Source organism: Cydia fagiglandana, chromosome 10 (assembly GCF_963556715.1).
Source record: "Cydia fagiglandana chromosome 10, ilCydFagi1.1, whole genome shotgun sequence".
In the NCBI taxonomy this organism is placed as follows: domain Eukaryota; kingdom Metazoa; phylum Arthropoda; class Insecta; order Lepidoptera; family Tortricidae; genus Cydia; species Cydia fagiglandana.
The window spans coordinates 13,098,936-13,125,189 of record NC_085941.1 but is presented as its reverse complement, the minus strand read 5'-3'; the positions used below and the strand labels follow the sequence as shown (position 1 = coordinate 13,125,189).

Genomic DNA, 26,254 nt, shown 5'->3' with positions numbered 1-26,254 from the left:
TAACGAAGAGGACAAATCCCCAAACATGAGCTATGCGTCATTGAAGAGTTCCATTCTGATCATCATCAGCAGTTTCACTTCATCAAATGTCACAATTCTGAATGTAAATGCTTGGTTTGTTTAAAATACACCAGTATCACTATATGTTAGGGTGGTTCAAAAAACATTTTTTTTCCTAAGGGGCACCCGTATTTTGTTACACTTATTATGTTGATAAAATACACCAAGTTTCTTAATTTATCTCAACTATACTTCGTTTTTTTTAGCATTAGAAATTAGGTAAACAATCTTGATGTGTCTTTTAATTGAAAAACACATTTTAAAAATAAGTTACGGCAAATACACTCGCGTGCAAAAGTATTGCATCACTTTGCATTTTTTCGTCCGCACCCAATATTTTTGTAATTCTAGAGCCGATTCTGAAAATTTTGGTATCAACTGAAAGCTTATAATCTAACGCATTAGAAAATTGGGAAATTTAATGAAATTTCAAATCTAAAGACTAAAAAAAATCAGAAACTGAAAGTAGCGACATAATGGTCGAGAAATAAATTTAGGAAAGTTAAGCATAAAAGTCATTTATTTAATACAAAATAAATTATTATTATTAAATTAATACCTGGTGTTGCCACCCCTAGCCCTCCTCATACAAATCAAGCGGTTTTTCATAGACCTAATTAATTTTCTAATGAAATCTTGTGGAATAGCGTCCCACTCCTCCAGCAAGGCTCCCTTCAGCTCCTCAACATTGGCCGGGGCAGGATTCCGCTTCCGAATCCTCCTTTTCAGGTAGTCCCACACGTGTTCAATGGGGTTAAGGTTCGCGCTCATCGCTGGCCAGTCCATGGTGTCGATGCCCACTTCGAGAAGGTAGGCTGCGGTGGCCCTAGCGGTATGACACGGGCATTATCCTGCATTAGGATGAACCCCTCATCAAAAATACCGGCATAAGGAACAACATGTTCCTCCAGGATGTCAGTGATGTATTTTGCAGCGGTCAATCCACCGCCACGGCCCCCGCCAGGCACGAAAACCAGCTCTGTTCCCGCGTCGTAGGAAACGCCGCCCCAGAACATCACGGATCCACCGCCATAGGCGACCCTTTCGGAGAAGCAACATTGGGCGAACCGTTCTTCTGGCCTTCTGTAGACTCTTCCTCTTCGGTCACATCCATTCAAACATATTCTGCACTCGTCCGAGAAGAGAACTGGGGTCCATTGCTCAATGGTCCAGTCCATATGATTTTCTGCAAACTATCTTCGGGCTGTACGGTGTCGCGCCAGCAATCTGGGCCCTGTTGCAGGCCTCCTGGGTGTCAAGTTCACTTTCTTGAGTCTTCTTCTTATTGTCCACTCACTGGCAGCCACTCCTCGTATCTCACGCAGACGCTGCTGGATGGCAACGCTTGGCAGGTGTCGATCTCGGAGAGATGTTGTGACAATGAAGCGGTCGTTCCTCTCTGATGTACACTTTTTGCGGCCGCTTCTTGGTCTTGTAGTAAAGGATTCAGTCCGTTGGAACCTCTGGTAAACTCAGCAAACTGTAGATTGACTTAAATTCAGCGTGGCAGCTACTGAACGTTGGCTACGCCCCTCTTGCAGGAGCTGGACGACTTGGCGGACTTCAGCTTCAGTGGTTTCCATTTTTCACAGGTCTTCTTCACGGGAAAATATGCGGAGATGTGTACCGGTCAACTTTTGATAAGTGACTGATAACAACCCCTCCCCTACCCCCCGTTTTATAGGGATCAAGGGTAGCGCAACTCGTGCGCGTGATAACGCGAAACCGCTCACAAATCGGGAAAATGCCGATAATTTGAAAAATACTGGGCCGTTTTCCATGTTTTTTAACTTTTCGTAAAGCTAAAAACTTCAAGGGACATGATCCCATTAAAATAATTAATGGAAAATAACCAGTTTACAAAATTATTGGGTGCAGTTGAAAAAATGCAAAGTGATGCAATACTTTTGCACGCGAGTGTATGTAACAATTATTAATCTAGTACGATCATTTATATTCGTCTGCTTTCATAAGTAATAGTTTTTGAATTTTGAAAAGCGTTTTTCAATTAAAAGACATGCTAAGATCGCTTACCTTCTTGCAAGTTCTTTCTAATGCTAAAAAAAACGAACTATACAAGGGGGTGCTTAACCACGTTGAAATTTTGTATGTTGTTTGAAACCCAACAAAAAGAGTATTTATGATTCAGAATTTTATTTAAATATCTGGTTTCACACTATTTGCACATGTGATGTTTAAGTTTTGAAGTAGAAAAATATTTTCTTTCAAAATAATATCTTTTTAAATCACACTTTCAAATAATGTGAAAACTACTACTTACATAAAAATCAAAAAAATAGTAACTTATTTTTTTTTTATTTCATACAATTTTAAAAATTTCAAAGTGTTTTGAGCACCCCCTTGTAGTTAAGATTGTAAGATTACAAACTTGGCGTATTTTGTCAACCTAATAAGTGTAACAAAATGAGGGGGTGCCGCTTCTTCTAGCTAGAGTTTGAATTTTTCCCATACAAACGTGAACCACCCTTACAAGATTTGAAGAGTGCCCTCGATTCCTCATAAATCTCACCATCAGAACTGGGTTTTGACAAAGACGGAACCAATCTGTATGTATATACTTACAAGTTACAACTCAACTAAAAAAAAAAATTTCAAAATCGATCCCGAAATAACGGAGATATCAAACATTAAAAAACCGAATTAATACCTCCTTTTTAGGGTTCCGTAGCCAAATGGCAAAAAACGGAACCCTTATAGATTCGTCATGTCTGTCTGTCTGTCCGTCCGTATGTCACAGCCACTTTTTTCCGAAACTATAAGAACTGTTGAAACTTGGTAAGTAGATGTATTCTGTGAACCGCATTAAGATTTCAACACAAAAATAGAAAAAAAAACAATAAATTTTGGGGGTCCCCCATACTTAGAACTGAAACTTAAAATGTCTTTTTCATTAAACCCATACGTGTGGGGTATCTATGGATAGGTCTTCAAAAATGATACAATACAATACAATACTCTTTATTGCACGCCTCACATACACTTAGTTTACAATAAATGGACAATAACATAAACAAAGACAATAGAGGTAACAACAGGCGGTCTTATCGCTTATGATATTGAGGTTTCTAATATCATTTATTTCTAAACTGAATAGTTTGCGCGAGAGACACTTCCAAGGTGGTAAAATGTGTGCACCCTCCCCTCCCCCTTTTAACTTCTAAAATAAATTTAACTTCGCACTGAATGATGGCATCGTATGGGGCTTAAAGCCCCCGTAACGCAGTGAACGTGTTAAAGTCACATTAAAATTCCATTTTTCGAAATAGAGATTTCAACATTTAACTTTGCAAAAGTAGATAATTGAAATATTCTAAAAGCAATAAAAATAAATTAGGTTAGATTCGAGCTACAATGACATTAGTTTGGGTTCAAGGCAAGGTTGCAGGGCCTCAACAAAGGAAAAAAGGGGGAGGGACTGTTGGCCTGGCTCAGTGAGCCAGAACTCACCCACTTATCCCTACTACTGCCGTAAGCAGGTAATGAATTCCCAATGTATTAAGTGTAGGTTTAATAAATTATAAATATATTTTATTAATAACATAATAATATACAAATATGTATAAGCATAAAGTAATAAATAAGCCTACAGCTATTAATAATGTCCGTAATCTGTATAATCCCAAAATACGGATCCCTCGTATGTGGATGCTGCTTACATAATCTCGTCTGTCAAGGTGTTTCGGCAGGAAAGGCCTTGGCAGACTTATAAATTCCTGAAATGAGGGTTCATACCTACCGACTAGAATTGGTTTCATGGTGGTATCAGATGGGTTAGTGTACGGTAACCGATGGTCATCTTGCTTATAATCTCGTCTGCCAAGGTGTTTCGGCAGGAAAAACCTTGGCAGACTTATATATTTCTAAAATGGGGGTTCATACCTACCGACTGGAATTGGTTTCATGGTGGTATCAGATGGGTTAGTGTAGGGTAACCGATGCCGACCTTGCTTACATAATCTCGTCTGCCGTGGTGTTACGGCAGGAAAAGCCTTGGCAGACTTATATATTCCTGAAATGAGGGTTCATACCTACCGACTGGAATTGGTTTCATGGCGGTATCAGATGGGTTAGTGTACGGTAACCGATGGTCATCTTGTTTATAATCTCGTCTGCCAAGGTGTTTCGGCAGGAAAAACCTTGGCAGACTTATATATTCCTAAAATGGGGGTTCGTACCTACCGACTGGAATTGGTTTCATGGTGGTATCAGATGGGTTAGTGTAGGGTAACCGATGCCGACCTTGCTTACATAATCTCGTCTGCCAAGGTGTTTCGGCAGGAAAAGCCTTGGCAGACTTATATATTCCTGACATGAGGGTTCATACCTACCGACTGGAATTGGTTTCATGGTGGTATCAGATGGGTTAAATTAGGGGTCCCGGTGGCCACCTTTGAGAGCGTCTGCCAAGCACTTCCGGCAAAAAAAATACTGGCAGACTTCGCTTTTATGTGTCTACATGTAAATTTCTAACTGCTGCCATAACTATTATTTCGGTATCAGATGGGTTAAATCAGCCCCCTTTTTTCGCACCGGAAGTGGCCTTCTTTTTCGTACTTTCGGCAAGTTCCGCCGTGGCAGACTATCGAATTCGGACTTAGCATCACTTTTATGGGAAACCATTGTGCATTTCATCGTGGTATCAAGTCGGTTAGAAAATTTGCGGCCGGCTCTTCTACTATTGTTAAAAATCGATAGAAACCTCGGGTAGCCCGTTAAGAACTACCTATATATAGAACAAAAATGTATGTTACAGAAAAGTAGTGATGTACCGACTATTGATTTGGCCGACTAGCCAACTAATCGGCGCTCGAAAGGCCGATTAGTCGGCCGACTAGTCGGCTAGTCGGCCAGATCATTAGTTTCGTATAAGTTCTGGTGAAAAACAATAGTTTTGCTCCTTTGATTGCGCTATTCATCATATTAGCTTGACTAAAAGGTGTTCTCTACAGGTTCAAAGACCTATCACAAGAATCCTCGTTCAATTTCTGTCTTTCTTTTATTTTGCGAACCTGAGCAGACCGTCAGTACAGCTTGTAGGAGTATTTCCAAGGCTATATTTCCCGTACGTACTCGCCAGTTAAGAAACTATCCCCTGTGGTCAGCGTCTTTGCGAGCAACGTGCCCTGTCTAAGTCTCTATATTTTGCAATTACATTGTAATAGTTCCCCATGGCTCCACCATAAAAAAAAACAAAAACTGATTAATAATAAAATTATTTTACTATCGAACTTGCCCATGAAATTACACGAGAATCAGTTGAGTTCGACCTGTAGAGGAAAAAACCAGCCTACCAACATACGATAACGATCAAACGGTCAATTATTTATGGACAAAAGTTTTCGTTTGCAGCTTGAATAGGTATTTTAGTAAAATAGACATAAAACATGTGGTAAATATTGACTGCTGATTTCTTTTTTCTCTGTTTTTCTGTAACTAATAAAGTGCCGACTAATCGGCCATTTTTGCCGACTAGTCGCCGACTAATCGCCGACTACAAATGTGGCCGGATAGTCGGCTTTCCCGACTAGTCGGCGACTAGTCGGTACATCCCTACAGAAAAGTTTAAGTATGAACAGATTTCCCTTATCCTGCTAAAATTCTAATAATTATGTTAAGTTTATCTGGGTTGGAATTTGGAATAGCATTAGTTTAATAGTAGTAGTAGTTGGATTTAAATAAATGGATAATTTACTCTTAGAAAAACAAACCTTAACCGATAAGATGCCCCTATCAATTAACATTTCACAGAATATCAGTAAGAAATGAAAATAGTGAACTGTTGTTGTTGACGGTTGAATTGTAAATCAAACAAGTCGATTGCTCAAAGATCGTTTGCTATAATGAGCCAGACACAGTCTGTACCAAAGAATATAATACTCACTGGTCTGGGCTAAAACCGCTAAAATCGAAGTTCACAAATTGCAGGCATTTTTCTGTGTCACTCTTATTACGCCTTCTTTGGAGTAAAAGAGAAAGATCTCTGCAATTTGCGAATTTCGGTTTTCGCGGTAGCCCCTCTGTACCAGTATTATATTATTATTCTTTGCTCTGTACTTACATTAAATGATATAAACTTGTGTATTGCGTATCCGAACTCATTTGGCAAACAGAACTAAACTGACATTGACAGACATTATTTTCTCAGTTCTAGTTATAGTAAATATTAGTGACTCAATTCTGTTCCTTATTTTTTTGCATAATATGTTGTATTTTAGATGTGGGCTGGTAATTTTAGCTACTACATACATTTTGTCGTAAGTATAATCAATATTTCATCTTGTACCACTACAAATTTGCGAAGAAACAATAATTTATACCAGAAGTGAATGTGCGATGTTTTTTTTTCTTTAATAGTCTTCAATGGAATGTTAAGTACTTTTATTCTTTACGTATTTCGAGTAATAGCAGAACATAAATTAGTTTTACGGTTTGCTACAAATTAATAATAAGGCCAAATAATGTTATTATTACCAACTGCCTAATTTCTTTACTTAATACTTTCACCTGTTGTGTATTAGTTTAGACTTTTATACTTGTGCCCATATTTTGCTTAATTTTAAAATTTCTTTGCAGACTTTGTTCCCAGATTACGAAAGATACAAGTTCCTTAGACGCAGGATTTGCGTTACTCTATGTGGCCAGCGGGGCTATAGGTAAGAGGCATGTTTGTGTTATGTAAAAGTTGACGAAATATGTTACTTAACCATTGCATTCCATTACAACTGAGTCATACTTTGCAATTGCAATAAAATTTAAGTGGGTTGGAAACTCTTTGGTTAACTTTGGTAATGGTTGTGTGTGTGTTATTGTGTTCAAGGTCTTCAATTATAACTTGCATATATTATGAAAATGTTTTCAATGTTAGCTAACCTTTCACTTAACAATACATTATATTAATTTGTATTCAACACAAGTTATTTAATGGGTGTAAGTTTTTGTTCAATAACACTTTAAAAACTATATTATGATAGAAAAAAAATTGCTGAATTACATTCTAAAATCCATTGACCCAAAAGTATAACTATTATTACTTGTTTAGAATTCATTCAATAATTTCACAATAATTTAGTTTTACAGTAAGAGCCTGCTCAATATGTTTATATCAAGGGATACTATAGATTCCAATAATAAAAATAAAATAAAAGCATGTTGGCCTTTGGCCTATTTTTTGAGCTTTATCATAAACCTAGTTATTTTTAGCCTCAGGGGCTGTCCATAAATTACGTCATCTATTTTTGTCGATTTTTGACCCCCCCCCCCCAAAATCATCCAAAAATCATGCTTCGAATGACCCCGTTTCCTCCTAAGTCATGCTACCATCATCCAATGTCCAGACCCTCCCCCCCTAATTTGAAATGACGTAATTTATGAATAGCCCATAACTCATATAAATTATTAACAAACAATGAACTGAAGCAGAAGTTGCTAAGCGAGCGAGGTGTTCAAAATTTCCTTGACACACTCTTAACAATAAAGTTGCATCAAGATCATTTTGAACACCTTCCAAATCATATTAAGAGGCTTTACCTTACAAAATATCATTACCTACTATTAATTCCATCATGTTTGTGTGCTAACCATTTTTTTTCAGCTGGCAAAATCATCTATGACCGTTACCGGCAGATCCACATACTAGGCTCACTAACACCCAACCCAAACGTGACTTCCTTTGCAAATAAGATATCTACCCTCTCGGCCTCTCTCCTGTCGTTGGGCTTCCTGGTTTATCTGTTTCTATTTTTATTGAAGGTAACTAACATTCATATTTAATTATGTCATATTTACATTACTCATAGTCTACCTACAGAATAAAGGCACATACGCACTTGCGGTTTAAATCGCGCCGGCGTGCCGCAATTTTGTTTTTATTATTATGCAGTGGCGAATGATCATACGAACACCGCACGACGCGGCGTTTGGTTCGGAGGAGAGCTTTAGCCCGCTCGTTGCAGTGCAGTCATAGAAAAGTCGTCATCAGATATATCGGAGTGGCCAAGGCCCTCACAAATATCTGTACACGCCTCTATTGTCAAGGCGTTAGAGCGCGTGTTCAGATATTGTGAACACCTTGGCCACTCTGATATATCTGATGGCAACTGTACAGCTCAAAAGGCCTAAAAGCGGCCATAGTTTAATAACAAGTGCGTATGAGCCTTTAACTGAGAATTCGTAAACCTTATTGTTAAGAGATAATAAGGTAAGGTCTACTAATGTTCAGTTAAGAGTGTTGCTCTTTGTGCTATAGTATGAATTTTATGAAATGATTTCTTGGCTCGGGCTCTAATCTGTTAAAGAAACGCCTTTGTTTCTTTTATGAAGAGCGTCAGCTCCCGTCTTGATGGCACGTGTTAAAGCAACAATGTCTTTAATAAGCATCTATTGTCATAGTATTAAGGTTCAAATTTATGTAACAGTTTATTCGAAACCCATTTATAGTATGAATTATATATCTCAGGTGATTTTTTCGAGTTCGGGTGCTAATCCGTTAAACAAAAGCCTTTGTTTCTTTTAAGAGCGGTCTACAGCACGTGCCAAAGCAGCCATGTCGTTTAAAAAGCAACTATCGTGATAGTATTAAGGTTCAAATTCATATGATAGCTTGTTCAGAGAACAATCAGGGAGGTCTTGTTTTTGGAGATAGCAAAAACGTGTTATCTTCGAATGGGCTAATTCATGAATCTGAACCATATAATTAGAACGGTAAATTTGCTTTTTAAACGGGCTTGTTCCCGTTACTTACGTCGGGGCTATTAGCAGTAAGCATTATAACCACTGCGATAAGGGTCCGAGCCCGAAAAAATCACCTGAGATAATTCATACTATACTATTTTACAAACGAATTATTGCAGTGGCAACATTGTCTTATTAGGGTTCCGTACCTCAAAAGGAAAAAATGGAACCCTTATAGGATCACTCGTGCGTCTGTCTGTCTGTCTGTCTGTCCGTCTGTCACAGCCTGTTTTCTCCGAAACTACTGGACCAATTAAGTTGAAATTTGGTACACATATGTAAGTTTGTGACCCAAAGACGGACATGTAACGTAAATAAATGAATTTTAAACATGGGGGCCAATTTTGGGGGGTAAATGAGATAAATAAAAAATAAAGTTTTTCAAAATATATCGTGTTATATATCAAATGACAGAGCTCAATTCACAAATATATTTTTTTTATAATTTTAAAATAAACAGTTTAAAAGTAATTCAAGAAAATAGGCAAAAAATGACCATTCCCCCTCCTTTATCCCTGAAACTACTCGGTCTAAAATTAAAAAAAATACATAAAATAGATCTTTACTTATAGATGACAGGAAAACCTATTAGAAATATGTAGTCAAGCGTGAGTCGGACTAATTACTTTGATTTTGATCCGACCCCTACGGGTTTTTTAAAGGCAATTCACTCGCGTTTGACATATATTTTGGTCTTGAATTACGTTTTGCAGTATAGTATAAACGGACATTTGTTTATTTAAGAGTAGGGTACGTATCTAACTGCTACCTAAGTAAATTATATGGTTTCCGTACATCGGGGTTTACTAGGTGTGTATCATAATGCTATGTCGCTAACTAGAATTTAATCTATAATCCTTTTAGAATGTGTTTTACACTTACACTACAATACTTTCGCCCACATTACTGTCACACAGCCAAGGGCCACATAGTAGTTACCGAAGATGACGCGTACCGCACTTTGGTAATATATGTGACTTTAGCAGACATTGTCGTTCGTCAGTATTACATACAAACAAAATAGCCAGGGAGGCTCGCGGGCCGCAAGCGACAGGTTGGCGGGCCGCGTGCAGCCCGCGGGCCGCTGGTTGCCGACCGCTGTGCTAAACAATAAGTTTACTATTAGCAGTAAATTATTATTATCATCTACTATCAGTAAAAAGTGAGATGGAAAAGTATCTGCGTAAATCGAAACTTTGGCCTAGCGATTGACTGGTAGAAAATGCCTTATGGCGATAAGTCCGCCATTTATCTCATTATATTACGGACGGATATATATAGTACCTACTGTAATTAATACAATTATGATGTATCATGTATTCGCCAATTATGTTGGAAAATTGGTATAAGTATTAAGTAATAAATAATTTCCGTTTCACCATAGGTACTCGTGTAGTAATTAATAGGCCAATCATAATTGCATCAATAAATTGCTCTGATAACTAGTTTAAGATAATGTTTGTTCTTGACAAAGTGCTTTTTGCTAAACCTACTTAAATAAATATTATGTATGTACTTATCTTGGTATTATTTTATTTCAGCACTAATAAGTTCTAATGCTTGGAAAAAAACATCAATTTTTTATATAGTTTTCTTTATTCAAATATTGTTACTTTGAAGATAATTTCCCGGCATCTATCGAATTATAACTTTCCACTATTCTGCCTGCCTTAAAAAAAACATAAATACAATCGGTCCACGAGAAAAACAGCTATAAAATTCGGAACCCTAAAAACCAAATATCTCTGATGAAACCTCCTCCTTCAAGTAAATTAAAAACGGAAATAACTGTTTTGCATGAGAGTCGCGTATATGCTTCAATGGTATGAAATGAATAACGGAACATCTTAGCTTCGCAGTAAACTTCACGTGCTCGTAATAGCCTTCATAACACGCGACACGCGACCAATGTTATTAGGTATAAGTATCTGAATATATCTCGAATCTCAAACATCTCGATTGGATCAAAAAACAACCGCTAATTAAGATATTTAAGATCTATCGACTTTCTTTCCTCGACTGAAATGCTAAGGCTATTCACATAATTTTAACAACGCGTATGCGCCAACGTCTCCGGGCTATAACCGCGAAAATCGAAGTTCGCAAATTGCGGGGATTTTTCTCTGTCACTCTAATTACGCCTTCGTTGGAGTAAAAGAGGAAGATCCCCGCAATTTGCGAATTTCGGTTTTCGCGGTAGCCGCTCCGGCTCGGCTGGCGGTACATTGCTTGCGTTGTATAGGTATTCGAAACGTATGCGGCACGAAATGTAAAAGATGAACCGATCAATTTTGATCATTATCCATCCATATATATATAAGTATATAGTAAATGTCCCAGTCATGAACACTGTCTCAATACTCACCTAATATAACTTTCTATCTTTGGGGTTGGCAACTGTCAAAGGATGCATAGATGGCGCCATCATAGCTTGACCCTTTCTCTATTTTTGTTCAATGAGATTTGGCTTAAAGGAGGTAGCATAATATTGCATTAAAAAAACACAGGGCAAGTTAAGCTGGCGTAATCTGCTAAATACATACTTCGACCGGCCAACCCCGTTCAAGGCAAAAGAAGGTGGCATACGGGCTGTCAACTATTGGAATAAGGCTGCCAAAGGTTTACCTTACACTTTTTATGGTTAAATTTAGTCTACATAATTACCTACATATAGCGCTGAAATAGACGGTTTCGCGATGTTAAAAGTTGTGTTATTATAGTATTTTATGCAACAGTTTTATAAGAGGGGTCAAAAAATGTGAGTGGCGTGGGTAACAATGTGAGCCGAAGGCGAACATTGTTAATAAATACACCATGAGCATTTTTTGACTACTTATACAACGTTGCATACAATGCTTTTTCTATGAGTAGGCAATATTAAATAAAATACAAAAAAATATAAATAAAATTTTATTTATGAAAATGTCAATGTAAATTTTGGATAGTAGGTATTATACTATATGTATGTAGGTCTTGTCTGCGAGAAGCACCCATAATACCAAATATTACTGCAACCTGTAACAAGAAAAAGGAGAATTAAATAATATTCAGTTTCAATGCAAAAATATAAAATGTACATAAATATAGCTCGTTGTACTGTGTACCCTAAAAATGTGTATCAAAAAATTTTATAACATATACCAACCTTGCTTAAAAGATAGATCTGATCCGGTGCTTCCAATTAGTCTTTGAAAATACACCAAAGACGTTTTCAGAGAATGACGAAGTTTTGTGCTCCAATCTCCACGCCATGCCACTTCTCATAAGATTTGTCGCATAGGTGCTGAGATTTAGTACTTAGGCAACAAATTTTCGGTCGCTACTTGTGCTGCAGCGGATATTTCTTCAGGTGTAGAAACAATGTAGTCCTCTTTGTCCATTTTCAACACTTTTTATGAACGCAAAACAAATAGTAACGCAAAGTACTCAAAGAACAAGAAATTACCGGGAAAGGCGGGAAACGAGAAACAAACGAGTAATGTCTATGGTTATGTTTTTTTTTAAAGCCGTTACACACTACCGCACCGCACCAGGGTCGTGGTGCTGTAGGGTATAAAAGTATTTTTTATTATTTTTTATTACGTCCGCCGGAAGACTGGCTTCACGCTGAGGGTGCACCAGCTACAGTCGCGTCACTATGTGCACTTCAGTTCATTTGTGGTGCGCGTGCCGCGGTCGCTGCAGGACACCATCGCAAGCGCGGACTTCTGGCCGAAGGGTGTGGTGTTTCGGCGGTTCCGGGGCAACCTGCCGAACCCTACGCCGAGTCAGACGACGCTACGGAGCCACGCCGTTACGTCGTCGCCCAAATCTAATGTTTAGTTAATTTAATTTCTTATGTGTATTGTTTTTCTTTGTGTTTTCTTTTACTTTGTAGTTTCACAGTGCCTTGGTTTTATACTGTAATGCTGTGTTACTTATTTGATCAATAAAATAAAAATAAATAAATAAAATTATGTTGGTAGCAATGAACTCAGTACAAATTTGTTTCTTTTTTAATAAAAACCGTATAATCGTTTGTCACGTTGATAGCAATGTACCGGTATGTGCCACCTGCTACCCTGCACTAGCTTACCGTATCGTAATGTCTCTAAAACGATACAAGTGCTTTTTTGGGCAATAGACTTTTAAGGAGTATTAATAATGTACGCCCTTATATGTTCGTTCGTGACTATGTAAATGACAGATAAAAGTACCCGAGTAGAAAAAATTAATTATTTTGTGTTCCAGGTTGATAGTTATGGCCTGACGGCGCTGAGTATTTTTATATGCGGATTCGGCACGTTGTACATATGGATGCAGGTTAGTTATTGCTTTATCTACTTATTATTATACTCTGTATCTTTAGATATTTAAATAAAAGTAAACAATTAAGGTATGTAACTAAACATTTATGTGTTTGCATTTAATCTAAGGCCAGATTTCAATGGGGTTGGACGGACGAAGTTTTTTTTATAGAAAGTACTAGTATAGGTTTCCATGTTAATCCAACTAAGAGTTACAATTTTTTAAAGCCAAATTCAATAGAACAAAACTAGAAACAGGGGAAACCTTTGCTGACGCCATCTATAAGTATTTGGCAGTTGCCAACCTAATTGCTAGGTTTATTGACACCAGTGTTGGCCGAAACGTTAATGCAATTGAAAATGTTGGCCATTAACCATTATAAATTGAATCGTACCTAATAAACTGTAATCGTCCGTTACGGTTTAAGGTTCAATTTATAATGGTTAATGGCCAACATTTCAATTGCATTAACGTTTCGGCCAACACTGATTGACACTACGATTTAAGCAAACTTTCCATCAAAATAACATCCATCCACCAAAGTTAGTTTTGAATGAGATCCGACACTACTATGAAGCAACACCATTGGATGAGAATTTCTTTTATACTTTATAAAAGAACACCAACTTTATCCCTCATAATTATAAGGTCTAAACTTCATTGCAACGTCTATTTTTTTTCTATGGCTAAGTCCATGCCATTGCTCTGTTATGTCACGTTTACACCGTCCGACTAATCACAGCATATTTTTTATCGCGTGCAAAGTAATTTGACTGACCCATTGGCCTACATGGTCAAGCGGCTGATCCCCTGTAAGAACTCTGTTATTACTGTTATTTCTCTTAATATATAATACATAATAGAATGGTATTACAAGTTATAAACAAACAATGTTCTATTATAAGGGCCGATTGCGCCAATCGTTGGTAATCGTAATTATGTTAAGAGCCCTTCAACGTGCACACTAGCGCCACTGCTAAATAATCGTGATTATTTAAATTTAACGACAGATATTTAAAAATGGGGGCCGCTACGGACTGTATTGTGTATTTAAGTACCTTTTGAATACATCAAACTAGTTTTTATATTGCTGGATTCGTCGATCTAGGAACTCTAAGACTTTAGAGTTCCTAGATCGACGAATCCAGCAATATAAAACCTAGTTTGATGTATTCAAAAGGTACTTAAATACACAATACAGTCCGTAGCGGCCCCCATTTTTAAATATCTGTCGTTAAATTTAAATAATCACGATTATTTAGCAGTGGCGCTAGTGTGCACGTTGAAGGGCTCTTAAAAAAACCGTATTAGATTTTTAAGTAATATAATATGCCACGGTCGTGTGATAAATATATTGCGCGATTGTTTTAACTATCAGCGATAATCAATATATACAGGGTGTTTTTTCAACCCTTACTCATATCCCATGGCGATGTGAATAAATTTAGCACGTCGACTAACCCCGAAATCACGAGAAAATGAGCTAGGCATCCCATAAGCAAAACCAGCGGCAGCCATAAGCATAGGTAATCATTGCAGAGCCTCACAGATATTTGCCCTTATCTTTTCTGCTAAATGAAATAATATTATCTGTTTGGGTTTTTGCACGAGGCCCTTTTTGGGGGATGATCACCTAGCATAACAATGAATCACCATTCTAGCTCAAGTGAGAAAACCATTTAAGCCAAACTATATCTACCTTCGTTGCTTTTCTTTTCAGAGCCTGATCACGACATACCTCTCGACGTTATACTACGACAAGGGTCTGACGACTCTCCGACAATACCTTGCCAACGTGAGCTTCCTCGTTTTACTTGTTATGGCGATATTCGGCACACTCGTCTCCGTTCTACCTAAAGGTATGTTTATAAGTTATAACCAGTAATCAACGATGATAACTTAAGGGCTCGTTTAGACGATGCGAGAACTCGCATGCGAGTTTTATTTACATTGCGGACTGTGGTTTTTGATCGGTCGGTTGAATTGGACGTAATCAACAGTCCGCAATGTAACTAAAATCGCATGCGAGTTCGCGCGCCGTCTAAATCAGCTCTAATAGAGGCAGTTTTGCTAATGATTCTGTACGTTTCATGAAGTTCTTACGTATTTTAACGACTCCCAAGCTCAAACATATGTACGGTGGGTAAAAAATAACTGCATTCCCGGTTTTTTCGCGATCCATTTTTTTTTCGCGATTTCGGAGTTGGTCCCATAGTAAATGTTTCTCAGTATAATCCCAAAAGCTACCTGGCCACGGGAATGCGGTTATTTTTTAGCCACCCTGTATATCTTTTTTATGAACATTACTAATTTAAATTTTACTTGGTTTGCAGGTGGAACGCGCGGGGTGCACGCCTGTCTTGTGGTCACTTCCATGTGTAGTTACGTGTTGACTGCTATATTTTGCGTCTTTATACTGTCTTTTGAAAAAGAATACGAATATTTTTCTGAAGTAAGTATGATTTTATTCTTTTTATTTTATACAATCATAATATTACACATCATTAATACAAATTCTTTTTTATCTAGATTGTTCAACTCCCACTACTTTTGCCATATCACTCCAACTTGCAGACGTTTGATTTTTGTTATCCTCTAGCCCCGCCCATAGACCTATAAAAACGCCTACTGTTCCATTCTAATTTGAACTTTGTGTTGACATAATAAAATTTCATTTTGCTTGACGAGCTTTTACGTATGGGCGGCTAGAGGTTACATTTTCTATGAAATACTGTGCAGCGATATCGCGATAGTGGGAGGCAGATGTAACTTTTATTTCGACGCAATATCGTAACGGTGGGAGTTGATAAGCCAATCCAAGCGTAGTGGTTGCGATAAAGAAAATCAATTCTGACTGGGTCATTTCCGTTCACAACTTTTTACCTGTGGAAGACCGTATTGGAGAGTAAATCTGGTTCATTAATTACTTAATACCTACTACTTTCCTTACCATGCGAGCTATGAGTGTGTTATCTTTTATTAGTGCGAATTGTAATTTTAAGAAATGATACAAGTTTCCCGTACAACCTACTTTTATGACTGTAGCCAATTTATTCTATATTTGGCAGTTTACACACATTGTAAAATAAATTAAAAACCGGGCAAGTGCGAGTCGTACTCGCGCACGAAGGGTTCCGTACCATAATGCAAAAAAAGGCAAAAAAAAACCGTCACCCATCCAAGTACTGACTCCGCCCGACGTTGCTTAACTTCGGAAAATCACGTTTGTTGTATGGGAGCCCCACTTAAATCTTTATTTTATTCTGTTTTTAGTATTTATTGTTTTAGCGGCAACAGAAATACATCATCTGTGAAAATTTCAACTATCTAGCTATCACGGTTCGTGAGATACAGCCTGGTGACAGACGGACGGACGGACAGCAGAGTCTTTTAGTAATAGGGCCCTGTTTAACCCTTTGGGTACGGAACCCTAAAAACTAACTTTAAAATGGACACGAAGAACAGTAAAAAAAGACGTCAGTAGGTTCGGTTCAGAATAATGAGTATAGGTGTGTGTGTAAACGGAAAAACTACATAATTTTCGGCCAATTGCATAATTCCATAGATATAACATGTTCTAACTCATCGCAGCATCGAGTTCCTTGGTTTATTGTCTGCATTATTTTAAGATCCGTGTGGAATAGACTACACTCTACACTCCTTGTTATTTACCTTTAATTTACTTTTCCAGGGTTTACGTTCGGAGATGCTGCTAGACGACGCTTGTTCAGTAACAAGCGGGTCTTTCTCGGACATTAGCATATTTGGGACCCAACAATCGAACGCCAGTACAATCTTCATAAAGGGTAACTCCGGCACCGCCAAGACATCCTGACCCGCGGCCGTGCCGCCCGGCACGATACTCACCACAGCGCCCCCTCTCATATACGGCAGCTTTGGTAAAACTAAAGTTAATCTAGTTAAGAATGAAGAAGAAAAAGAACTTTTATCGCCCGACAGTGATGTTCATAACATAGATAACGATAGTGGCATGTCTTCCGAAGAGACAGACGAGTCGCTAAAATACGACCTAAGTAAGAACGTAAGTAAAATAAGCAATGATGTAATAAAGTGCCTAACCGAACCACAATTCGACGCTAAACGGAATGAGATTCCGTGTTGTTCAAACAATGTTAGTATAAGTGTTGTTGATACCTCAGGGTTGGAGTTAGATGATACGGATAATCAGATATCTATTGTGATAGAGGCGTCGGATGCCGACGAGGGTAAGATAGGTACAAATTGTGATAATGTCATTCCTAGTGTAGGTTCGAGCCAAAATGTAGTTCCTGTGAGCAACGAGCTGATGACGAGAGAGAGCCAGAAGCTGGTCAGTCTGTCTCTGTCTATCCTGCTGGCGGCCTTGTTGCAAGCCATGCGCTGTTTCGCCCAGTTTCTAGAGGACATTGTTGTGCCGCAGCGGTAAACTTTGTTCTCAGTTCCCGGATACTAAAGTGTCTTTTTTGTGTTCTTTGAACGCCACGCCTATGTGAGCTGCGCGTCAATTTGAGCCTTCTTGGATGCACGTAGGTCGATATTGCGCCGTAGCCGCGCACGTCAGGTTGACGTCTTTAGGCGACCAAAGGGTTTAAATGCCTCGTGTTAATTGTTTTAAAATACGAGCATTATAGTATAAAAAAATAATTAACTTATTGCACTGTAAAATTATCATTACTTCACCTAACGCATGACCAATTTTGGGCTAGTTAGCTTCTAGTTGTGTCACGAGATATCGCTTTAAGACACTGATCTATATGTAAAGCGGATTGAACTCTAAGATCAAAAAGTGACAGTAAGAAAATAAAAATTTAGATCTCCTTTTATTAAGACGTCATTTGACAGTAATGACAAAGTGTCCTGTGTAAGACAGTGTGTAAGTGCTCGGTGATAAAGATTAATTTATGATTACCAAAAGAAGATTACGGGTTAGGTATTTCAATACTTGTTTTAGGGGTGCCTAAGGTAAGGACACACTTATTAGTTTATTACGTTCAGCAGGTAAAGAAGAAGAAGGATTTCAATAATTGATTGTGACAGCGAGTCAATTACATTATATATCAGTTTAAAGGGTCTAGCAGGCTAAGCGAACAAGAAGTGCCCCCAACGACGGATTTGGTCATTCTTTCAGGTGGTGTACTGGCAGGTCCTAAGAACTCTCTATGCTTAATATCAGTCCTCGATCTTCTTTTGTTTTCGAGTTATTCAGGATAATGTAAAATCATCAGTGTATCACTGAAAGTGTCATATTTTGTAAACCGTTCAAGTATTATAAAAAAAACCATTTTATTTTTCTTCTCATTATTTTTTATACTATTCGCGGAGGTACACCTACAAAAAAAATATGCATGAGTAGCCACTAATACCCACTATATACACATATAAAAATATTTGCATAAATCTTCGTGCGTCATGTCAAAAAAAAAACATTATCGAACAAGGATCTCGGCAACGGCTCTAAACATAAAAAAACTCAAAAATGCGCGTTTTCCCAGAGATAAGACCTAGCTAAATCAATTTATCGCCCCCGAAAACACCCATATAGCAAATTTCATCGAAATCGTTAGAGCCGTTTCCGAGATCCTTGTTCGATAATGTTTTTAGGGTTCCGTACCCAAAGGGTAAAACGGGACCCTATTACATACTAAGACTTCGCTGTCCGTCCGTCCGTCCGTCCGTCTGTCACCAGGCTGTATCTCACGAACCGTGATAGCTAGACAGTTGAAATTTTCACAGATGATGTATTTCTGTTGCCGCTATAACAACAAATACTAAAAACAATAAAATAAAGATTAAATGGGGCTCCCATACAACAAACGTGATTTTTGACCAAAGTTAAGCAACGTCGGGAGGGGTCAGTACTTGGATGGGTGACCGTTTTTTTTTGCTTTTTTTTTGTTTTTTTTTTTTGCATTATGGTACGGAACCCTTCGTGCGCGAGTCCGACTCGCACTTGCCCGGTTTTTTTTTTGACATGACGTACGAAGATTTATGCAAATATTTTTATATGTGTATATAGTGGGTATTAGTGGCTACTCATGCATATTTTTTTTGTAGGTGTACCTCCGCAAATAGTATAAAAAATAATGAGAAGAAAAATAAAATGTTTTTTTTTATAATGAAGTATAAGGACATGATGCAGGTTAAACATATTCATTTTGTAGTCTATTTTATTGTTGTCAAATATAATTTTGTTTGGTTAATCTAAATTGAACGGTTTACAAAATATGACACTTTCAATGATACACTGATGATTTTACATTATCCTGAATAACTCGAAAACAAAAGAAGATCGAGGACTGATATTAAGCATAGAGAATTCTTAGGACCTGCCAGTACACCACCAGAAAGAATGACCAAATCCGTCGTTGGGGGCACTTCTTGTTCGCTTAGCCTGCTAGACCCTTTACTTCGAGTTTGCAATTTATATAAGACATTTTAGTATCCGGAAACTAAATATGTAATCAAGTATTATTGTGTTCTATTGCATTTTTTGGTGCAACATTGATTAGTTTTTAATTGTGTAATACGTAAACGTATGTCAATATAATATGTATACTTGATTACCCCCTTATTATAAGTAGGTATGGTTTTGTTAATCTCAATAAAGTGATCTACTTTTAAATATGATCTTGTAGTTTTCTGTAACATATCCTGTAAGGTCTGCGGCAGACGTGTTATACTCGTACTTATCGTGTCGGCAACGGTACATCGATGAAATTAGGCAAGAGTACATCACATATATTATAGCCACTATGCTACACATTGACACTACGCGGTAGTAACAGCCAAGCTCTCGATTTGACGTTACCCGTTATTAGTGCCATGCCTTATGGGAAACGATCGCAGAGATAGTTCAGAGCCGGAAACCGCTACCAACTTTTAGTATGTTGTTGGGCATGGCATTGGGTCTCCAAAACTGCCGGGAGACGGCGGCGCCGGCCATCTACTTCAGCGGAATGACATCATCAAAATGACTCCCGCTTCGTTGCGAATATTGCATACTGCACCCAAACTATGCATAGCACATACACGTGTGGGGTATTAAATGAAAGCCAATTAAATAAACTATATTTTATTTATACAAAGTGTATCAAAATATGCAACAGTTTAAGAGAAATTTACAAAATAATAAAAATTACGTAAAATTATATTCGATTATTTGGGTTTTACAACCAAACCAAAAGTCGGACGATAAAGCAATGTACTACAACATTAAAGATGACGTCTCAAGCCATACACTGATATCAATAAAATCAAAATTGGACCAAATATGTGGAAATTATGCAACAAAATGTAGATATTTGCCCATACAAATGCATAAAAGTTAAAAAAATCCATATTGGTCATTTTCAGGATAATCCGCATAAGCTTCTAGTATGTTATTAGCAATATGACCTGGATTCTAAAACTGCCGGGAGACCATCTCTGTTGTTCCTCAGTTACAAATAATGACGTCATACAAATAATCACCGCCGAATTTCGTAAAATGACAATTATAGCTATACCACGAGTCTCACATACACGTGAGTGACATGTAATGAAAGGTTATTAAATGTATTATGATTCACCTAAACTTTATTTCTAAAAAAAATGTACGGTTTAAGAGCTAGAAACAAATAAATACCACGTTTTATGGAAAAAGTAGATGTATATCAATTTTATAGCTAAACTAAAATCGTCAATAAAACGTTGCATATAACATTTAAAAAACCAGTTATTCAACTATACATCACAGTTTAAATTGTACATTTTCGATAAAAACTGTGGAAGTTGTGGAAAAAAAACTAAAGCGCGCCAACAATTCTACCTTAATGCGCTCATATTATGCAAAGATTAGTTCTAATTATCGAGTATTAAATGAAAGAACATTACATAAAATACATGAAAACGACATTTTCGAATGGAACCATAATTAAAAAAATAATAATTTACTTGATAAGTAAGCAAAATACTGTTTCTTTAAGTACATTATCTCCTCCTTTCAAAGTCGGTTAAGATGTAGCTTTTGTGACCTGGGCTACAAAGACAAATAAATTGACACCTAATTTATCAAAATCAGTTCAGTAGTTTTATGCAAACGGTACCTACACATGCACTCATAGATAGCAAATTCTGCCGTAGTCGGACAAAAAATTAAAATTCAATAATTAGACCTTTACTATTATGGCCTGGCGTGGCTTGGCATCTAACGTTGAAACCCTCAGGCCGTAGATTTTAGCAGGCCTAGCGGGCGTCGCCTCGATGAGTTAGCAAGATGCCTTATGGAGGCTTCGAATGACCAGAGGGGTGACCTGTATTTCGGAGGATCAGAGGGAAAATTCTGCCAGCCTTCTCAGTTCAGCCTTGAAACCCTTGCACCACTCAAGATTCCACATTTATAAGAATACCCAACTGGCGCGAAGTGGCGCAGAATAGGGCAGAGTGACGCTCTTTTGTGTCAGAGGCCAAGATCCTCTTTGCTTTGGGTCACTGAGCCAGTGATGTATGTATGTATAAGGCTAATCGAGGCTTAAATATATAATTAGGTATGTATCGCATTAATTGAACTGATATGGCATTTACCTCGATAAGGCATTTTGTATTAGGCATGTACCTACTTACTGGCATGTAACTTTACATTTCTCTAATAATGTAGCGTTAGGCCATGACAATAAGAGTCTATTTCATATTAATATTTACTGCGACTACAGCAGGAACTGCTGTCTACGTATGTAATTATACTAATTATGTATTTTTTACATGAAACAACTGATCTGATTTTGATAAATGAGGTGTCAATTTATTTGTCTTTGTAGCCCAGGTCACAAAAACCACATTTTAACCGACTTTGAAACGAGGAGATTATGTACTTAAAGAAACAGTATTTTGCTTACTTATTAAGTAAATTATTTTTTTTTTTAATTATGGTTCCATTCGAAAATGTCGTTTTCATGTATTTTATGTAATGTTCTTTCATTTAATACTCGATAATTAGAACTAATCTTTGCATAATATGAGCGCATTAAGGTAGAATTGTTGGCGCGCTTTAGTTTTTTTTTCCACAACTTCCACAGTTTTTATCGAAAATGTACAATTTAAACTGTGATGTATAGTTGAATAACTGGTTTTTAAAATGTTATATACAACGTTTTATTGACGATTTTAGTTTAGCTATAAAATTGATATACATCTACTTTTTCCATAAAACGTGGTATTTATTTGTTTCTAGCTCTTAAACCGTACATTTTTTTTACAAATAATGTTTAGGTGAATCATAATACATTTAATAACCTTTCATTACATGTCACTCACGTGTATGTGAGACTCGTGGTATAGCTATAATTGACATTTTACGAAATTCGGCGGTGATTATTTGTATGACGTCATTATTTGTAACTGAGGAACAACAGAGATGGTCTCCCGGCAGTTTTAGAATCCAGGTCATATTGCTAATAACATACTAGAAGCTTATGCGGATTATCCTGAAAATGACCAATTTGGATTTTTTTAACTTTTATGCATTTGTATGGGCAAATATCTACATTTTGATGCATAATTTCCACATATTTGGTCCAATTTTGATTTTATTGATATCAGTGTATGGCTTGAGACGTCATCTTTAATGTTGTAGTACATTGCTTTATCGTCCGACTTTTGGTTTGGTTGTAAAACTCAAATAATCGAATATTTTTTTACGTAATTTTTATTATTTTGTAAATTTCTCTTAAACTGTTGCATATTTTGATACACTTTGTATGAATAAAATATAGTTTATTTAATTGGCTTTCATTTAATACCCCACACGTGTATGTGCTATGCATAGTTTGGGTGCAGTATGCAATATTCGCAACGAAGCGGGAGTCATTTTGATGACGTCATTCCGCTGAAGTAGATGGCCGGCGCCGCCGTCTCCCGGCAGTTTTGGAGACCCAATGCCATGCCCAACAACATACTAAAAGTTGATAGCGGTTTCCGGCTCTGAACTATATTCCCATAAGGCATATGACTATATCGACACGATAAGTGAAACTATAACATCGTCGGGTGACAAGCAAAAGTCACTAACTGACATCATTGAAATTTTTGGACAATAAACCGTGTTACAATTACAAGTGTAATAAAGTGCATTGTTACATTTGTTACTTTACTTTTTTGATAGTACTTAGTGACTTTTCTTGTCACCCGACGATCAATTTATCATATTAGATATATGTAGGTATATGCCGAGGGAAGGCGGGTTTTATAACACTAAAACTCCAAATAATTAATAATAATTTAATAAATTACAGATACACAATACATCTATTCACACACATCAAATAAATTAATGAGGTTAAATAGGTCATAACATAACCTAGCCGACTACTTATTGTCTGAACGTGCGTTCACGGTCCTACAGCGAAGCTTCGTTGATCACTGTGATGAGTCTGTTGTTGGTGTTATGGCACTTTTTCTTCCACTTGAGGGAGTTGGGGGGGTCGGGGGAGCGCGGGCGGTCGGGGGAGGCGGCGCGCGGGGGGGAGTTGGCCACGACGATGGACCAGCGCCGGTTGCGCCGCTCGGCCATCGTCGGCAGCTCCGCTATGAGGTTGTTCTCGTATTCGCTTAGCATTAGGTAGTTTTCGACCTGGGGAAAGAGAATGGTGTTAGCTGGGAGAACAGATTTTTTTTAATTTAGTGAGGCGTCATATGGCATCTAAATGCTCTACATTTTAATAGACTACCGTCATAATCATAATACTTACTTACTTACTGCCGTGCCGCAGCGACCCGAAGAGGATCTAGGCCTCTGACACTAAGGAACGCCATATATAATCATAATAATCAGTTTTAAACCAAATGACTATCTAATAACCTCAGAGTTACCGAGCTGAAGCAAGCCTTAATTTTAGCGCAGTGCCTATCTCTATCTACGTATTTATTGAAGGGCAAAACACAAATATACCTAGCTGCTCAGCTATCAACAGAATAGAAGCCTTGTCCCTTTTAGTTTGGCACTAGGTTAACTAAGTAGGTATTTTAAGTACCTATAGCTTAGCAGTGATAACCAATTCTTCGTAAAGTTTGATCATTTGCATCTGAATCATACTTGGTGTCGTTACATCTGAAACTTTGCAGACAAATAAGGTCGACGTCCGAAGTGTTCGAACCCAGTCCTCTCATTCATATTTATGTAAGTAGGGAGGTATAGGTACTTTATTCATCAAGTGAATATTTCTACTTAATAAACTGCCATATGTTTGATCAAGATCTGTCAAAGATTAAAGATTCAACGCGCATATTAATTCACCCCAGGCACAGAATAAATAATAGTACTAGGTACAGAAGACTCACTCTCTAACAAAACGCGTCTGTCACGATCAGCTCAGATATGGCCGCTAGGTGGCGACAGCGCCACGCGCGGCTTATGGCAAACCCCAAAATTGGGGTCGAACGGATGAACTTTTAGCTACCTGTAGCAAAACGACGAAATGGCGAAGTGAGCCACGCCTGCCCCAGGTGAAGTTGTCAGCACCAGACATACAACATCCCTACATGTAAAGCCCCCTCCAGACTATGCGCGTGAATCGCGGGCGAAGCCGCGAACGTCGATTTCGCTGTCTGCGAAAATCGACTCCACACTCGCGTTCGCCCGCGATTCACGCGCATAGTCTGGAGGGGGCTTAACATCTTACCACCAACAGGCCGTAGATAAAGCATATCTACCACCAGCCACCTAGCCACCGACGCATTAATAAAATATGACTTTGAGTACCTTATTCTTATTAAAACTAGTAATCTGCACAGTCCAGGTCAGTGGCGGATTTGCAGTCTTTGCCGCCCTAGGCCCCAGACTCTGTAGCAGCCGCCCCTTTCTCAGCACTTATAATATTGACTACCTACATTTTGAGCTATTTCTTGTTATCATCAGCGAATTTCTTGTCACGATTTACCGCCCGCCCCTAATATTTTGCCGCCCTAGGCCCGGGCCTACTTGGCCTTATGGCAAATCCGCCACTGGTCCAGGTCCTTAACAGGTGCTTCGGTATGTCCATGTCCAGCCCTTGCTGATGCAGTTCAACTGTTGGCACCTTACCTTCGTACAACTAGGAATGCAGTCTCCTACCTTAGTCTCACCAGCCCTAATGATAGCCAACTTCCTGCACCATGAGAAGAATACAGTCTCCGCCGCAGAGTTCCTAGAGCAGACGCTCTGGTATGTCCAGGTCGGCGTTGGCACGTTACCTTATTAGAACTAGTAATGCAATCCCCGCCGCAGTCCAGGTCCTCTAGCAGATGGTCCGGTATGTCGAGGTCGAGGTCCAGTCCTCGCTGATGCGAGCCTCTGTTGGCACGTTACCTTATTACAACTAGTAATGCAATCCCCGCCGCAGTCCAGGTCCTCGAGCAGATGGTCCGGGATGTCGAGGTCGAGGTCCAGGCCGCCCTCCTCGCTGATGCAGGTCTCTGTTGGCACGTACCTTGTTACAACTAGTAATGCAATCCCCGCCGCAGTCCAGGTCCTCGAGCAGATGGTCCGGGATGTCGAGGTCGAGGTCCAGGCCGCCCTCCTGGGTGATGCAGGCTGCGTCTCTGTTGGCACGTTACCTTATTACAACTAGTAATGCAATCCCCGCCGCAGTCCAGGTCCTCGAGCAGATGGTCCGGGATGTCGAGGTCGAGGTCCAGGCCGCCCTCCTGGGTGATGCAGGCTGCGTCTCTGTTGGCACGTTACCTTATTACAACTAGTAATGCAATCCCCGCCGCAGTCCAGGTCCTCGAGCAGATGGTCCGGGATGTCGAGGTCGAGGTCCAGGCCGCCCTCCTGGGTGATGCAGGCTGCGTCTCTGTTGGCACGTTACCTTATTACAACTAGTAATGCAATCCCCGCCGCAGTCCAGGTCCTCGAGCAGATGGTCCGGGATGTCGAGGTCGAGGTCGAGGTCGAGGCCGCCCTCCTCGCTGATGCAGGTGAGCTCGGGCGGCGCGCCGGGCGGCGGCGAGCCCAGGCTGCCGGGGCCCAGGCTGTCCAGCAGGAAGTCGCGCCCCGTGCGCCCGGGGGCTACTAGTTCTGCTCCTAGAACTGAGAAGAGAGAGAGAGGTTATATTAGGTCATCATAGGCCTTTCAGTCTATTGCAGACTATACAAACAGTGTCAGGCAGGGCGACAACTTTTTTCATGGCTGTATAAGCCAAT

The 26,254-nt window shown here is 38.8% G+C and overlaps 3 protein-coding genes across 4 annotated transcripts in view; 2 read left to right on the top strand and 1 right to left on the bottom strand.

Moving 5' to 3' along the window:
* Positions 1 to 6,199: 6,199 nt before the first annotated feature.
* LOC134667914 (uncharacterized) lies at positions 6,200 to 16,951 on the top strand. The gene is made up of 7 exons (XM_063525330.1): positions 6,200 to 6,335; positions 6,655 to 6,734; positions 7,673 to 7,830; positions 13,042 to 13,113; positions 14,819 to 14,957; positions 15,432 to 15,550; positions 16,790 to 16,951. The coding sequence occupies exons 1-7, from the start codon at positions 6,283 to 6,285 to the stop codon at positions 16,931 to 16,933; spliced, it is 765 nt and encodes a 254-aa protein (XP_063381400.1). The 5' UTR covers positions 6,200 to 6,282; the 3' UTR covers positions 16,934 to 16,951.
* A 109-nt stretch (positions 16,952 to 17,060) lies between these two features.
* Positions 17,061 to 19,725, top strand: LOC134667915 (uncharacterized). The gene has a single exon (XM_063525332.1). The coding sequence runs from the start codon at positions 17,090 to 17,092 to the stop codon at positions 17,522 to 17,524; it is 435 nt and encodes a 144-aa protein (XP_063381402.1). The 5' UTR covers positions 17,061 to 17,089; the 3' UTR covers positions 17,525 to 19,725.
* Positions 19,726 to 23,338: 3,613 nt separating this feature from the next.
* Positions 23,339 to 26,254, bottom strand: part of LOC134667913 (monocarboxylate transporter 10-like) — a 159,680-nt gene continuing 156,764 nt past the window's right edge. For both annotated transcript variants that reach the window (XM_063525328.1, XM_063525329.1), the window contains exons 10-11: positions 25,920 to 26,140; positions 23,339 to 23,704 (exon numbers count right to left, since the gene is read on the bottom strand). In XM_063525328.1, the coding sequence (XP_063381398.1) occupies positions 23,471 to 23,704; positions 25,920 to 26,140 (455 nt within the window). In that variant the 3' untranslated portion in view covers positions 23,339 to 23,470. The remainder of the gene's footprint in view (positions 23,705 to 25,919; positions 26,141 to 26,254) is intronic.

Coding starts and splice junctions, on each gene's coding strand:
- LOC134667914 (XM_063525330.1), top strand. CDS start 6,283: ATGTTGTATTTTAGATGTGGGCTGGTAATTTTAGCTACTACATACATT. Junction 7,831..13,041: donor TGTTTCTATTTTTATTGAAG/GTAACTAACATT, acceptor TTTGTGTTCCAG/GTTGATAGTTATGGCCTGAC. Junction 15,551..16,789: donor AATACGAATATTTTTCTGAA/GTAAGTATGATT, acceptor TTACTTTTCCAG/GGTTTACGTTCGGAGATGCT.
- LOC134667915 (XM_063525332.1), top strand. CDS start 17,090: ATGTCTTCCGAAGAGACAGACGAGTCGCTAAAATACGACCTAAGTAAG.